Source organism: Myxocyprinus asiaticus, chromosome 12 (genome assembly GCF_019703515.2).
Source record: "Myxocyprinus asiaticus isolate MX2 ecotype Aquarium Trade chromosome 12, UBuf_Myxa_2, whole genome shotgun sequence".
Taxonomy (NCBI): Eukaryota; Metazoa; Chordata; class Actinopteri; order Cypriniformes; family Catostomidae; genus Myxocyprinus; species Myxocyprinus asiaticus.
Window position 1 is genome coordinate 37,772,680 of NC_059355.1, and position 16,859 is coordinate 37,789,538.

Consider the following 16,859-nt stretch of genomic DNA (forward strand, 5'->3'; position numbering starts at 1 on the left):
CCCTATCATAAGCCATTTTGACATATAATCACGTGCATTATATGAAGTATAGATATCTACAGTTGCATTTTCATGAGATATCAGTAATTGCTTTTGCACTTTACATTAAACGTTAAATCTTGATAGAAAATGATGCCATTACTCATAGAAATACACATTCTTGACATCATAAATGAAATTTCATCAGTAAAAAAATAATTCTTGATATCTGTATTGCATTTTCACTAGTAGAATTTAAAATAATGTCATTCACTCCTATTAAAAATGCAATTACAGATATCTGTAATTAATTTCTTAGCTGAAATTCCAATTCCACATATCAGCAATACACTTCTTAAAGGGATAGTTCACCCAAAAATGAAAGCATTTAGTCTCACCCTCGTGCCATCCCAGATGTGTATGACTTTCTTTCTTCAGCAAAACACAAACAAAGATTTTTAGAAGAATATCTCAGCTCTGTAGGTCCACACAATGCAAGTGGATGGTGATCAGCACTTTAAAGCTGGAAAAAAACAGACAAATGTAGTAAAAGTAATTCATTCGACTCCAGTGGTTAAATTACTGTCTTTTAAAGTGATATGATCAATATTTAAGTCATTTACACTGTAATTGTTTACTTCCGTTTGCTCTCCAATGCGCATTGTGTTTTGCTGAAGAAAGAAAGTCATACACATCTGGTATGGCATTATGTGTGGGTGAGAAACAGATCAATATTTAAGTCCTTTTTTACTTAACAATTTATGATGTCAATAATTATATTTTTACTAGTCCAAAGGTCCATTCTTGATATCAGCAGCTGAATTATAACAAGTGAAAATGCTAATTTGTGATATCTGTAAATGTATTTCAGAAATCGATAAATTGGAGAGTAATTACAATTACTAATTACAATTACGTTACAGATATCTGATACCTTAACATTGCTGCTAGTGAAAACCAAATTACAGATATCAAAATTGAGCATTTTCATGAGTTGTAATTCAATGTTGATTTCACTGTAACTAGTGTAAATGCAATTATTGATATATATATATAATTCATATCCTGGGTATTATTAAATGTAAAAAGGGCTTCATCAGACCTTTGACATCTTTGTTACACATGGCACGTGGTAAAATGCATTATTAATGACTAGATGCCATCGGATTATTACAACTCTGTTAGTTATATAAAGGCATTTATTATTATTATTATTATTATTATTATTATTATTAATGTTTTTATTGTTATTATTAATAATAATAAAAATAATAATAGTTGGTTGACAATTATAATAATTACAATAAAATATAATTATATAACATATTGTATAATTATATAATAATAATTATTAATTTTAAATATTATAAATATTATACATTATTATAAATATTAATATATTTTGCATTATTATTACAACAACAGAGTCATAAAGTGATGATATTTTACGTCTGGTGAACATGTGTTGTCTCAATCAAAATGGACCCTAGCTGATTAAAATTAGGCAATTTGTCTTGGTATAACAGGTCAATAAATTTTACATTCAAATTCAATGAGTAGACGCAATTCTCAAAGGCCACCACAAGATATCGCTGTTGATCATATATTGTTTCTACACACCGCCTGTCTACGGTTGATCTGTTTTCAAAGTGCTTTGTGAAACGGAAATAATGGTAGATATTCACCAACAGTATCTTTTCTAACATAAAAGAAAGTAAATCGTTGTCAGCATGTATTTGTATATGATACATTTTAGGACTTATAAACTGCTTTTTGTGTTTCCTTTTCGGCTTTTCCTAGTTTTATGTGGGCCTTCTACAGTTCTCCTTTAGGAGAGTCGCTATAAAAAGCAGCCGGTACATGAACAGATGATCCAATGAGAGAACCCAATATCCTGCCTGATGAGGACCATATATGCACACATACAGGTGCATCTCAATAAATTAGAATGTCGCGGAAAAGTTCATTTATTTCAGTAATTCAACTCAAATTGTGAAACTCGTGTATTAAATAAATTCAATTGCACACAGACTGAAGTAGTTTAAGTCTTTGGTTCTTTTAATTGTGATGATTTTGTCTCACATTTAACAAAAACCCACCAATTCACTATCTCAAAAAATTAGAATATGGTGACATGCCAATCAGCTAATCAACTCAAAACACCTGCAAAGGTTTCCTGAGCCTTCAAAATGGTCTCTCAGTTTGGTTCACTAGGCTACACAATCGTGGGGAAGACTGCTGATCTGACAGTTGTCCAAAAGACAATCATTGACACCCTTCACAAGGAGGGTAAGCCACAAACATTCATTGCCAAAGAAGCTGGCTGTTCACAGAGTGCTGTATCCAAGCATGTTAACAGAAAGTTGAGTGGAAGGAAAAAGTGTGGAAGAAAAAGATGCACAACCAACCGAGAGAACCGCAGCCTTATGACTGTCAAGCAAAATCGATTCAAGAATTTGGGTGAACTTCACAAGGAATGGACTGAGGCTGGGGTCAAGGCATCAAGAGCCACCACACACAGACACTACAGTTGTTGTATTCCTCTTGTTAAGCCACTCCTGAACCACAGACAACATCAGAGGCATCTTACCTGGGCTAAGGAGAAGAAGAACTGGACTGTTGCCCAGTGGTCCAAAGTCCTCTTTTCAGATGAGAGCAAGTTTTGTATTTCATTTGGAAACCAAGGTCCTAGAGTCTGGAGGAAGGGTGGAGAAGCTCATAGCCCAAGTTGCTTGAAGTCCAGTGTTAAGTGTCCACAGTCTGTGATGATTTGGGGTGCAATGTCATCTGCTGGTGTTGGTCCGTTGTGTTTTTTGAAAACCAAAGTCACTGCACCCGTTTACCAAGAAATTTTGGAGCACTTCATGCTTCCTTCTGCTGACCAGCTTTTTAAAGATGCTGATTTCATTTTCCAGCAGGATTTGGCACCTGCCCACACTGCCAAAAGCACCAAAAGTTGATTAAATGACCATGGTGTTGGTGTGCTTGACTGGCCAGCAAACTCACCAGACCTGAACCCCATAGAGAATCTATGGGGTATTGTCAAGAGGAAAATGAGAAACATGAGACCAAAAACTGCAGATGAGCTGAAGGCCACTGTCAAAGAAACCTGGGCTTCCATACCACCTCAGCAGTGCCACAAACTGATCACCTCCATGCCACGCCGAATTGAGGCAGTAATTAAAGCAAAAGGAGCCCCTACCAAGTACTGAGTACATATACAGTAAATGAAGATACTTTCCAGAAGGCCAACAATTCACTAAAAATGTTTTTTTTTATTGGTCTTATGATGTATTCTAATTTGTTGAGAGTGAATTGGTGGGTTTTTGTTAAATGTGAGCCAAAATCATCACAATTAAAAGAACCAAAGACTTAAACTACTTCAGTCTGTGTGCAATTGAATTTATTTAATACACGAGTTTCACAATTTGAGTTGAATTACTGAAATAAATGAACTTTTCCACGACATTCTAATTTATTGAGATGCACCTGTATATGGCATGCTAGTTGTTAGGGGTCTGTCTAAACCTTTAATTACATACTAAACCTCAACTCAGAATGCTTATCGAAGCACAAACAGAATAGATTTGAGTCAGGTATTTCAGCATTCTTTCTTTCCTGAATGCCATCGACAATGCAGATGTAAGGTGGCCAGTTACTAATTATTCAATAGATACCAGAGAGAACTCTGTTCTGAAATTAAAGTAAGAAACTGAAGTTGTTTTTCAGGAATTTCCAAGCAGATCAAGGCTAGACCGGCGGTAATAGCCATGAACACAGCTCAACTGGGCACATTTCAGTTGGATCAGTATCAGCAGTCTAAGTCATGAGAGAGAGAGAGACAAAACTTGTTTGTCAGTTGCTCCACAGTGATAAGACATTTCTGTTTTATCTTTCAGAAAACATGTTAAAAAACATGGGAGATGCACAAAAGCACAAACATACATACATACAGTTATGAAACGGGCATGGTCTTGTTTACAACCACTATATACAGTACAATAGCAGACTTGGGCCCGCAACTTGGGAACAGCAGTTCTTGTTCAGGTGCTCTTGAAGCCGGTTTGGCCACTCCTCAGGCATTCTCTTTGGGGACATTATTTTGAACGGCTAACCTAGATACAGTCAGTGCATAAAAGAGACGGACTCTTCACAAATCACAGGTATATTTTGATTACTCTTTTGTTACATTCACAGATCACACGTTTACATTTAGATTACATTAAGACATCACACTTAATTGTAGTGAAACAGCAGAGGTACTGTTGGTTCTAAAAAATCAAAACAGCCATGGTTTCAGCTGCACATCTGAAGAGAAATCATGCCTACAACTGGAATGCTCTTTGCTTATGAATTTTCTGGCAATTTAAGTTATAACTGAGTTTGGTGCCTTTAGCAACATAAAATGCTATTAACATATCAGCAATGAATGTAATACAATTACATTTGGGCTTGAGATAAATTGCTTAATACTATGGGTATGCAGTTGTGGATGAGGACACTACCTTTTGTTAGTATCAGTGACTCTTTAGGTTTGCTTTAGGTAAGGGCATCAAGGAAAAATTTCTTAAGATAAGGATGACATGTAACCTTCCAGGGTTTTAAAGAAAGATTTGATTGTGTGAGGTGTTTCAATGGGCGTCATGCCTTTGGCAGTGCCACAGGGTCCTAAATGCTTGATGAAACTTGGATATATTAAACATTTACATTTTTACATTTATTCATTTGGCAGACGCTTTTATCCAAAGCGACTTACAAAAGAGGAAAACATAAGCGAATCATCTTAGGAGACAGTGGTATGAAAAGTGCTATATTACAAAGTATCACTAACATCATAATAGTATTCAAAACAGAATAAAGTGCAACAGAATTATTATTATTATTATTATTATTATTTTTAATGACTGGTTAAGTGCTCATGGAAAAAATTTGATTTTAGTCGTTTTTTGAAGACAGAGTGTAAACCCCTGTATTTTCTTATTACCATACTAGTTTTACTATTAATTTAATTTAGATTTACAGTTGAATAATAAATGCAGAAGTGTACATTTCTTGTTGAATGAGAATAGAAAAAAAACTCTCAATATAATTTCCACGCCAAGCATCACTGATGTCTAGAGAGAGGTAGTGAATTAAACAATGTAATAATTAGAAAAAGTAATAAAAAGCATGATGTATAGTAAATTAGTGTACAGTGGACAAGCAAGGGAATGGCTATGTGCTATTCTAAAGCTGTTGGAAATATTAAAGAGGAAACATATACACATACCATGACATGTAATGTTTATAATGGGGAGTAAAAGCAGTTAGAAAGGTGCCAATATTAACTTTAATTCTAATGGACACAGACCTATAATTAGTTTGTGTAAGTGGTGAAAACACAAGCCAGAAACATGTGCAATCATGTGCTGCTGTTTGCAGAAAACATTGATTTTATCATTTCCTGCGAATAAGCACATGGGCCCCACTCTTCATTGTGCTGTAAATACATTACAAAACAATTACTTTTGAATAGTTTTGAATCATTTGAACTAATAACTTGGCATTCATTTATGCATATCAAAAACTGAATGCATATTTTGTGCTGATGTTAGTAAAATCACTGATGCAGTATTATAACATATATGGCAATGTGTGTTTACATCAACAGAATTGCTACTGTACAGTCTATATTGCTATAAATAAACAAGCTACATCAACAACAACACATCATTTAAAAATATTACTCTATGGTAAAGCATGCAAATGTAAACATTCACATATGCATAGACTTTAAAGCTTTTATTTACATTTCTGGTAGACAGATATAGCCAGTTTGCAACTACAGTTGGGAAGTACTGTATACTTTATGTAGTATATGTACTGTATTACACAGCATATACATACAGTATATCACATATTCATATACTGTTTGTAAGGCACCATGCAGAAAAAATAATTGGTTAAAGATATACAGTACATATTGTAATCTGAACTGTCTTTACCCACTTACAGCATCATGGATCATAGTTTGAGGCCAGAGATGAAGCTGAACCTGATGAATGGGGTTGGTGTTCTGCTGCAGCCCAAGCCTAAACCACAGGCAAGAGAGCAGTGGGCCAATAAAATGGAGTTTCTTTTGGCTGTAGCTGGGCACATCATTGGCCTGGGAAATGTGTGGAGGTTTCCTTACCTGTGCTACAAGAATGGAGGAGGTAAGTATGGCGCACCATTTACTGTTAAGCCTGTTTTACTGTTTTTGTGTTTGTGAATCATCACCTGTTTCTGCTATAAAACAAGATGTTGGCCTTACAAGTTTCAAAGTCTCAGATGAAGAACTAAAATATGATTTTTTTTTGTATTGGAAATGGGGCTAATGTTGTCTATGAGCAGTATCTCAGCTCTTCCATTGAGGTTTCTTGAAAATCAAAATTTTGGCATAAAATATAAGCAAAAAATAAATAAATCTGGTGGTGTTTCTTAAAGAGACAAAAAAAGTATCATTACTGTGATATGAATACATGTTTTTTTTTTTGTGTATGTTTTTTTTTTTTTTTGAGTCACTAACATAGCTTAAAGGGATAGTTCACCCAAAAATTAAAATTCTCTCATGATTCACTCACCCTCCTAGCATCCCAGATGTGTATGACTTTCTTTCTTCTGCAGAACACAAATTAAGATTTTTAGAAGAATATTTCAGCTCTGTAGGTCCTCACAATGCAAGTGAATGGGTGCCAAACTTTTGAAGCTCCAAAATCCACATAAAGGGAGCATAAAAGTAATCCATATGACTCCAGTGGTTAAATCCATAACTTCTAAAGCAATGTGATAGGTTTGGGTGAGAAACAGATAAATATTTAAGTAATTTTTTTGCCATAAATTCTCCTCCCTGCCCAGTAGGGGGCGATATGCATGAAGAATGGGAATCATCAAAAACAGAAGAAGGAGAAAGTGAAAGTGAAGGAAAAGGGACTTAAATATTGATTTGTTTCTCACCCACACCTATCATATCACTTTAGAAGATATGGGGTTATTCACCAGCATCACCTGGAGGACTTTTATGTTGCCCTTATGTGGATTTTGGAGCTTCAAAATTTTGGCACCCATTCACTTGTATTGAATGGACCTACAGAGCTGAAATATTCTTCTAAAAATTTATGTTCAGCAGAACAAAGAAAGTCATACACATCAGTAAATGATGAGAACATTTTCATTTTTGGGTGAATTAACCCCCTTGAGCTGTGGAAGTTCTTTTAAATATAAGAGTTCTTATGAATATACTGAATAAACAAGTGCACAATTGCAGATCTTTTACCCATTTCTGATGTGTATTGCTGTGTGTTGATAAATCAGGGTCATTCAGTGTTGATGGTATTTTAATTCTGTTTGTCATAGGGGCATTTTTTGTGCCATACGTGCTGTTTCTCTTCACCTGTGGGATTCCACTTTTCTTTTTGGAGACATCATTGGGTCAGTTCACAAGTCAGGGTGGAATCACATGCTGGAGGAAGATCTGTCCGCTTTTTGAAGGTAAGCAAAGATGACATCCCACAAGTATACTCTCGATATCAAATACTTAAATTTGGATTCCCTAATTGTTTGGTATTAAAGGTTTATTATTGTTGGGCTTTTTTTTATTTTATTAATTTATAAACAAGACTGTTGCTGCTTTTTACTTTGTCTGTGTTTCTTTACAGGTCTTGGTTATGGAAGCCAAGTTGTTGTCCTTTATACTGGAGTTTATTACATCATTATTCTGGCATGGGCATTCCTCTACCTCTTCTCCTCCTTCTCCTCAGAGCTACCATGGGCTAGCTGCAAAAACTACTGGAACACAGGTTCATCACATACTCTAAAAATGTGATTGATAGATATTTTACAATATTTATTTTGGGTTATGCAACTTGAATAGCCTTGGCTTTCATCTATTTTACAGAATACTGCAAAGAGTTAAGCAAGAGCAACATTACTGAATATTCTCCAGGGAAAACCACTTCACCAGTTATTGAGTTTTGGGAGTAAGTTGTTGGCAATTGCACCCCTTTCAGATTTTATTAGACTTATTCAATTAGTGCAATATTGTTTACAAGCAACACAAGGTAATAAAACTTATCCAGCAAATTTCTATTGCCTACAGAAGAAGAATTTTGGGTTTGTCTGAGGGAATAGAACAGATTGGTAATGTGAGATGGGACTTGGCACTCTGCCTCCTGCTGGCATGGATCATCTGCTACTTCTGTGTGTGGAAGGGAGTGAGATCCACAGGCAAGGTGAGAACTTTACAAAACTTCTTAGCAATGTATTACACAAATTGCGAGGTAAGACTGGGGAATGTTCACCTGCTCATTAAACAAGATAATAAGTGCTCTGTTTTTCTTAATTGTATTTATCTTCTTTTGTTGAAATGACTTCCTTTTCCCTGTCTTCAGGTGGTTTACTTCACTGCTACCTTCCCCTATTTAATGTTGATAGTGCTGCTGGTTCGTGGACTCACTCTCCCTGGAGCAAAAAATGGCATCACCTTCTACCTTTACCCTGATCCAACACGTCTCACCGACCCTCAGGTACTGAGCTGCTCTTATTCCCCTTTCAACAGGAATATTTATTACAAAGTGTTTACTGAAAATAATAGCAAGTCTTTTATATACAGTGCATCTGGAAAGTATTCACAGCGCTTCACTTTTTCCACATTTTATGTTACAGCCTTATTCCAAAATGGATTAAATTCATTATTTTCCTCAAAATTCTACAAACAATAACCCATAATGACAACGTGAATGAAGTTTGTTTGAAATCTTTGCAAATTTATTAAAAATAAAAAACGAAAAAAAATCACATGTACTCACAAGTATTCACAGCCTTTGCCATGACACTCAAAATTGAGCTCAGGTGCATCCTGTTTCCACCGATCATCTTTGAGATGTTTTTACAACTTGATTGGAGTCCACCTGTGATAAATTCAGTTGATTGGACATGATTTGGAAAGGCACACACCTGTCTATATAAGGTCCCACAGTTAACAGTGCATGTCAGAGCACAAACCAAGCCATGAAGTCCAAGGAATTGTCTGTAGACCTCCGAGACAGGATTGTATCGAAGCATAGATCTGGGGAAGGGTACAGAAAAATTTCTGCAGCATTGAAGGTCCCAATGAGCACAGTGGCCTCCATTATCCTTAAATGGAAGAAGTTTGGAACCACCAGGACTCTTCCTAGAGCTGGCCGCCCAGCCAAACTGAGCGATCAGGGGAGAAGGGCCTCAGTCAGGGAGGTGACCAAGAACCCGATGGTCACTCTGACAGAGCTCCAGCATTTCTCTGTGGAGAGAGGAGAACCTTCCAGAAGAACAACCATCTCTGCAGCACTCCACCAATCAGGCCTGTATGGTAGAGTGGCCAGACGGAAGCCACTCCTCAGTAAAAGGCCCATGACAGCCCGCCTGGAGGACTCTCAGACCATGAGAAACAAAATTCTCTGGTCTGATGAAACAAAGATTGAACTCTTTGGCCTGAATGGCAAGCGTCATGTCTGGAGGAATCCAGGCACCGCTCATCACCTGGCCAATACCATCCCTACAGTGAAGCATGATGGTGGCAGCATCATGTTGTGGGGATGTTTTTCAGTGGCAGGAACTGGGAGACTAGTCAGGATCGAGGAAAAGATGAATGCAGCAATGTACAGAGACATCCTTGACGAAAACCTGCTCCAGAGCGCTCTGGACCTCAGACTGGGGCAAAGGTTCATCTTCAAACAGGACAATGACCCTAAGCACACAGCCAAGATAACAAAGGAGTGGCTCCGGGACAACTCTGTGAATGTCCTTGAGTGGCCCAGCCAGAGCCCAGACTTGATCCCGATTGAACATCTCTGGAGAGATCTGAAAATGGCTGTGCACCGACGCTCCCCATCCAACCTGATGGAGCTTGAGAGGTTCTGCAAAGAAGAATGGGAGAAACTGCCCAAAAATTGGTGTGCCAAGCTTGTAGCATCATACTCAAAAAGGCTTGAGGCTGTAATTGGTGTCAAAGGTGCTTCAATAGAGTATTGAGCAAAGGCTGTGAATACTTATGTACATGTGATTTTTATTTTTCCATTTTTTATTTTTAATAAATTTGCAAAGATTTCAAACAAACTTCTTTCATGTTGTCATTATGGGGTATTGTTTGTAGAATTTTGAGGAAAATAATGAATTTAATCCATTTTGGAATAAGGCTGTAACATAACAAAATGTGGAAAAAGTGATGCGCTGTGAATACTTTCCGGATGCACTGTATAGTATATTGTAAATATATAATAAATACAATGCATTTAGATAAATACATTGTACATGTGTACATTTTGAAAATAGAAGGTGATACTGTACATGAACTAAAAACAAAACAATTTTCATTTTTGTTCGTTTTGAGCAGAAACAGTATTTTTTTGTTCCAGTTCCGGCGTTGCGCAGCCTCCTTTTCAAATGGTAACCGGTTTGAATGAAATAAAAGAATGGTTAATAACGTTCTTTTTAAAATGACAGTACTTTGCGCTAAGGGTAGCAGATATACCAGTTGCAGTGTTTCCAGATCTCACAAGAGAAAAAAGGCACCTGTTTTGAAAACACAAGCTCAAAATAGGGGACTTGCCTCACCCAAAATATGCAGAAATACCAGTTTAAATTTTTTCCTATGTGGGGGAATTTTCAGGACAGAAATCATAAGCATAGTATACAATACAGCCTATATAAAGTAACATCTTTTCAATAAATTTATTCTAAATATGAAATATGACCTCATACATATTTCAGATGTTCTTTTGGCCACCTAAAATCAATTAATGGCCTAAATCTCTCTCTCTCCTGCATGCATGCACACACTGCGTGGGCGCATTTGGACTAAATGTCACCTTTTGCAGGTCAAATTATTATTTTTTTTTTAACATTGGTTTTTAAACTAGCGGTGTCCTTCAGAATCAAAGTGCATGCTTATGTTCTACTGAAAAGAGACAATCCTTATTCCTAAAGTCATACAATTCCGATAATTTACTGTGATAAACCTTTTGGTCTTTGGGTTCATGAAAAAATTATCAGAACAAAATAAACCGGTCATTAACTGGTTACCAGCATTTAAAAATAATGTTTTCACTCTGGAACAATTAAAAGGGATTTCATTCCGGTTTTCGGTTATGTTCTGCAAAAAATTCTGTTTGCTTTCATTTTTCGTTTTCGTCCCTTAAACTGTTTTTATTCCCCGGTACTGTAATTACATTTTTTTTTTAATCCCCTTTTCTCCCCAATTTGGAATGCCCAATTCCCACTACTTAGTAGGTCCTCGTGGTGGCGTGGTTACTCTCCTCAATCCGGGTGGCGGAGGACAAGTCTCAGTTGCCTCCGCTTCCGAGACTGTCAATCCACGCATCTTATCACGTGGCTCGTTGTGCATGACACCGCGGAGACTCTGCATGTGGAGGCTCATGCAATGCTGTTCTCCACGATCCACGCACAACTTACCACGCACCCCATTGAGAGCGAGTACCCCATGTGACTCTACCCTCCCTAGCAACCGGGCCAGTTTGGTTGCTTAGGAGACCTGGCTGGAGTCACTCAGCATGCCCTGGATTCGAACTCACAACTCCAGGGGTGGTAGTCAGCATCGATACTCGCTGAGCTACCCAGGCACCCCCCGTAATTACATTTTTAATCATAATCCTTATCACATTTTAAAACAATATTTTATGTTTTAGGTGTGGATGGATGCAGGTAGTCAGATATTTTACTCCTATGGAGTTTGTACAGGGGTACTGACTGCTTTGGGAAGCTACAACAAATATGAGAACAACTGTTACAGGTAATTTAATACCTAATGCCACACATGCTGGTACCAATGATTGCCTTTTGATTGCCTTTCATCTAGCATTTAAATGTGCATTGCCTTTTGTCATTTTTTTTTAATGTCTTTTAGAGACTGTGTATACTTGTGTCTACTGAACAGCTTAACTAGCTTTGTGGCTGGTTTTGCTATCTTCTCTGTCCTGGGCTTCATGGCAGATGAACAAGGGATGGATATTTCAATGGTAGCAGAGTCAGGTAAATGCCAAATTGAAGTGCTTAAGGTCTCATAAAACATGTGAAGGTTAATATACAAATAGGACTTATATTTATGGATAAAAGCTATCCATGAGCATTCTATTCACCACAAAGGCCACTCCTGTTTTCAGCCAATCACCTGAGGTGTAAATGCCATGTGTTGTTGAAACATCTACTTTATTATAATGCATTTTTTCGATATTTATTTTGCCACAATTCACAGCTACTTTTTTATGGCTGTCAATATAGAAACATGCCTTTTGCCTGCTTAACTGTATAGTTGTGGCATACAGAAACACGTGTCTTTTTGCATTAAGCAATAATTTTAGTAACACAATTGATCTTCTGAAAATACATAATGATTTTGCATTATTAAGAATTGCCAAGAAAATTCTGAATGCCTGAAAATTCTGAACATTTGGAGTTTCATACAATGCATTCGGTTTGTGGCAGGTCCTGGTTTGGCATTTATTGCTTACCCTCGTGCTGTGTCCCTAATGCCCCTTCCTCAATTATGGGCAATCTTCTTCTTTATCATGATCATATTCCTGGGACTGGATAGTGAGGTAAAACCACTAGCACTGCAACACATCCTCAAGAATGACTGTGTTTTTCCATATTAAATCAGGTGAATTTAATAACAACCAAAAGTATGGATGCCTGTTTTTTCCCCCCTTTTTTTTCTCCTAATGTATCAGTTTGTGTATCATGAAGCCCTGGTTACTGCTATCTCGGACATGTATCCCTCCTTCTTCCAAATTGGACATCGGCGTAAATTTCTTCTTCTCTTTATTAGTGCTGCCAGCTTCTTGGTTGGTCTGCTAATGGTAACAGAGGTGAGATTCACAACACAAAGGATTCAGAGAGAAATTAACAGTTTTGGAGTATATACAAAGTTTTGAAGTATTAAACAATTAACCTGTGGGGCCTGTAAGTTCTTTCAGCATTTATTTTTATTTTTTTTGTCTCTCTCACTCTTAGGGCGGTCTGTATATCTTCCAGCTGTTTGACTATTATGCCTGTAGTGGAATGACTCTCCTTACTTTTGCCATCCTTCAGTCCATCTGTGTAGGATGGGTATATGGTAAAATATTTTTTTTGTGTGTGTTTTTGACACTGTTAAATTACTTTGATGTTTAAAGACAGGCCCTCTCTTGAAATAGTTAGAGTACTTCTGTTAAGAGGTGAACTTTATGCTTTAGCAGTGATTCTATGCTGGTTTTGCTTCAGGACCAGATTTTGCAATAAGCATTATGTGGTGCCCCAACACAGTACCAAAACTGTTTATCTTACAAACATAAAAAATGTATTTAAAGTTAAACATTTAAATATATTAATATTACCAGCCTAATTTGGCTAGCATTTACCAAGTGACCGATGAATTTGCGCTAAAATACTCATGTAAGTTTGTTTGGATGCATGATCTTTGATGTCATCAATAAAATATATGGGAAGAATTTCTCCTTCCTTTTAAAAGTTGCTGACTATTTTGCTATCTGTTTTGCTGACTATAATGTGATTATATGGTTAGTGGCGTACTTTTTTGCATTTAGAACTGGTTTTTTCCCATTGTGTCCGCAGCCCTATCAGACCTGCAACCCATTTTTGTGTCATAACCCAGCAGTTGAGAAACACTTACAGTGTTTGCATCACAAAAAGACAGTTCAAAATGACATTAAAGGAATAGTTAACCCAAAAATGAAAATTCTCTCATAATTTTCTTACCCTCATGTCATCCCAGATGTGTATGATTTTCTTTCTTCTGCTGAACACAAATGGAGATGAATGGGTACCAAAATTCTGAAGCTCCAAAAAGCACATAAAGGCAGCATAAAAGTAATCCATATGACTCCAGTGGTTAAATCTATATCTTCAGATGCTATATAATACGTGTGGGTGAGAAACAGATCATTATTTAGCCCAAGTCCCTTTTTTTACTATCAACCTCCACTTTTACTTTCACTTTCTTCTTCTGTTCATATCACCACCTACTGGGCAGGGAGCTTTGTTAGTAAAAAGTACTGATTGGTTTCTCACCCAGATATAGATAACCACTGGAGTTTTATGGATTACATTTATGCTGCCTTTATATGCATTTTGGAGCTTCAAATTTCTGGTCACCATTCACTTGCATTTTATGGACCTACAGAGCTGAAATATTCTTCTAAAAACCTTGTGCTCAGCAGAAGAAAGAAAGTCATACAAATCTGGGATGGCATAAGGGTGAGTAAATGATGAGAGAATTTCAATTTTTGGGTGAACTATCCCTTTAAATTCTTAGCAAATAAAATTTGTGTTTAATTTAAAGTAACGCAGGGCTGTAAAAATGGGGCAAAATGTAGTACACAAGGTTGTTACTGTACCATGATGAAATTATTTACAGTATGTTACAGTACCTCTTAAAGCCATACGTTTTTTTTTAGGTGCAGATCATCTCTATGATAGCATTGAGGATATGATTGGCTATCGGCCCTGGCCTTTAATGAAGATCTGCTGGAAGTATCTAACACCAACTGTATGTACAGTGAGTATTATTTAAATGCCTAAAAATTCTTTAAAAACATCTGAGGCTATTTTTAAACCAGTCCATTTGTGGATAAGTGTTTCATTCTTTATTGATGTGTTGAAAGTGATCAACAAAATGCCAAACTGCTGTGCTTAGACTCTAGCCTCTAGGCCAGAGAGGTAAGAAACTACTATTGTGTCTGCCACCTGTGGGTCTGTGTCTGACACCTGTCATTTGTGTCTGTCTGTAAACTGACAGCACTTTAAAAGACAAGAGAGACCTTCCTCTATTGAGAGACTTTGTGGTTTGACTTAAAGTGACACAGCATGCCAAACTAACTGACAGGTCCCTGGTGTTCATCATTTACTTTTCCTTTCTGTATAGGGGACATTTTTATTCTCCTTAGCTAAATACACCCCTCTGAAGTTCAACAATGTGTATGAGTACCCCTGGTGGGGTTATGCTATTGGTGGCTTCTTCACCCTTTCCTCCACCTTGCTCGTTCCACTGTGGATGATGTATTTGGTTTGCACCACTCCAGGTTCAATGCGACAGGTACAGACTTTTAATTGGAAATAGTCATAAGAAATTCATATTTTACAGTCAACATGAAACGGCATTCATAACCCATTTTTCTTTCGTAATGTGACATATTTCATAGATACATTTTCTGAGTAAAAACTTTGGACTGAGACCCTTCAAAAATTTATTGGAATGTGAATGTGGGTGTTACATTCCAAAATGGACCAGTGCAGCTAGCTGGGTGTGGTTTTTGTATGACAAATGGTTGGAGGGAAAAATCAAAGTTGTTATATATTACTGTATATATTCATTATATGTTTTTTATATTGTTATATTTGTAAGTTTTATATATATATATATATATATTGATAGTAGATATTTTGTGCCTCTAATATTATGATCTGAACTTTATTCCTCATTTTATTTAGCTAATAACAAATTATTTTTAACCTGGTGCCTAAAATTTAGAATTTTTCTCTTTGTCAGAGAATAAGAATCTTGTGTACTCCTGCTGAAGACCTGCCAGATCCTAACCGTTCAAAACAGAAGCAAAATATGCTTACTTTTGAAACCTTCACAGACCTCCTGACTTTACGAACGGTTATGAGCACACCAAACTCTTTGCCTCACAGAGATATTGTCTGACTGTCTGCCATTACAGCCATCTTCTTGTCTCCTGATTGCTACAGTGTATAGTAACACACAACCCATTGTCACATTTCCATTTTCGGTAACTACCATCATATTCAAAATCATACCTCAAAGTGTGAATAATGTTGTGATTAATACATGAATCAAAATGGTCATCTCATTATGGTTAGGTACAGTAACGTTTATCAATGCAAAAGTTTACATGAGATAAGTGGGAGTTAATATGGAGAACGAATGCTGATATCTGTGTGTTTTGTTGCATGCCATGTAATGAGTGCACTGACAGGAAAATGCTTGTTGTCTTCTTTTTATAAATACTTTGAAGTACAGCCTCATAAATGGTCTTGAAGACCACCTGTTAAGCTTCACGCTTTGCAGCTTTCCATTAAAGAGTGGGGTGTGCTAGTCTGATGTGTATAAAACATGTATAAAGATGTGAAAATTAAAAAGATGAAGTACTAGTGTACACATGTACAAAAGTGAAAAAGAGATTATTTCACAAGTTTGCTTGTACATACACCGATCAGCCACAACATTAAAACCACCTGCCTAATGTTGTGTAGGTCCCCCTCGTGTTGCCAAAACAGCGCAAACCCGCATCTCAGAATAGCTTTCTGAGATGCTATTCTTCTCACCACAATTGTACAGAGTGGTTATCTGAGTTACCGTAGACCACCAACAATCATGCCATGGTTCAAATCACAGAGATCACATTTTTCCCTATTCTGATGGTTGATGTGAACATTAACTGAAGCTCCTGACCCCTAACTGCCTAATTTTATGCACTGCTGCCACAAGATTGGCTGATTAGATAATTGCATGGATGATTGCCAGACAGGCAGGTTTGAGTATTTCTGTAACTGCTGATCTCCTGGGATTTTCACACACAACAGTCTCTAGAATTTCCTCAGAATGGTGCCAAAAACTAAAAACATCCAGTGAGTGGCAGTTCTGCAGAAGGAAACGCCTTGTTGATAGGAGAGGTCAGCAGAGAATTGCCAGACTGCTTCGAACTGACAAAGTCTATGGTAACTCAAATAACCACTCTGTACAATTGTGGTGAGAAGAACAGCATCTCAGCAAGCTATTCTGAGATGCGGGTTGGAGCTGTTTTGGCGGCACGAGGGGGACCTACACAGTATTAGGCAGGTGGTTTTAA

The 16,859-nt window shown here is 37.0% G+C and overlaps 1 protein-coding gene across 2 annotated transcripts; it reads left to right on the forward strand.

Moving 5' to 3' along the window:
* Nucleotides 1-3,956: 3,956 nt before the first annotated feature.
* On the forward strand, nt 3,957-16,275 carry slc6a22.2 (solute carrier family 6 member 22, tandem duplicate 2). 2 transcript variants are annotated; one of them, XM_051712682.1, is made up of 15 exons: nt 3,957-4,142; nt 5,974-6,173; nt 7,354-7,488; nt 7,656-7,796; nt 7,895-7,976; nt 8,096-8,228; nt 8,388-8,522; nt 11,679-11,782; nt 11,897-12,021; nt 12,475-12,587; nt 12,720-12,857; nt 13,003-13,105; nt 14,445-14,545; nt 14,912-15,082; nt 15,536-16,275. In XM_051712682.1, exons 2-15 carry the CDS (start codon nt 5,978-5,980, stop codon nt 15,692-15,694), a joined length of 1,836 nt encoding a protein of 611 aa, XP_051568642.1. In that variant the 5' UTR covers nt 3,957-4,142; nt 5,974-5,977; the 3' UTR covers nt 15,695-16,275. The 2 variants fall into 2 exon arrangements, with proteins under 2 accessions (XP_051568642.1, XP_051568643.1); XM_051712683.1 differs by lacking the exon at nt 14,912-15,082.
* Nucleotides 16,276-16,859: the final 584 nt, after the last annotated feature.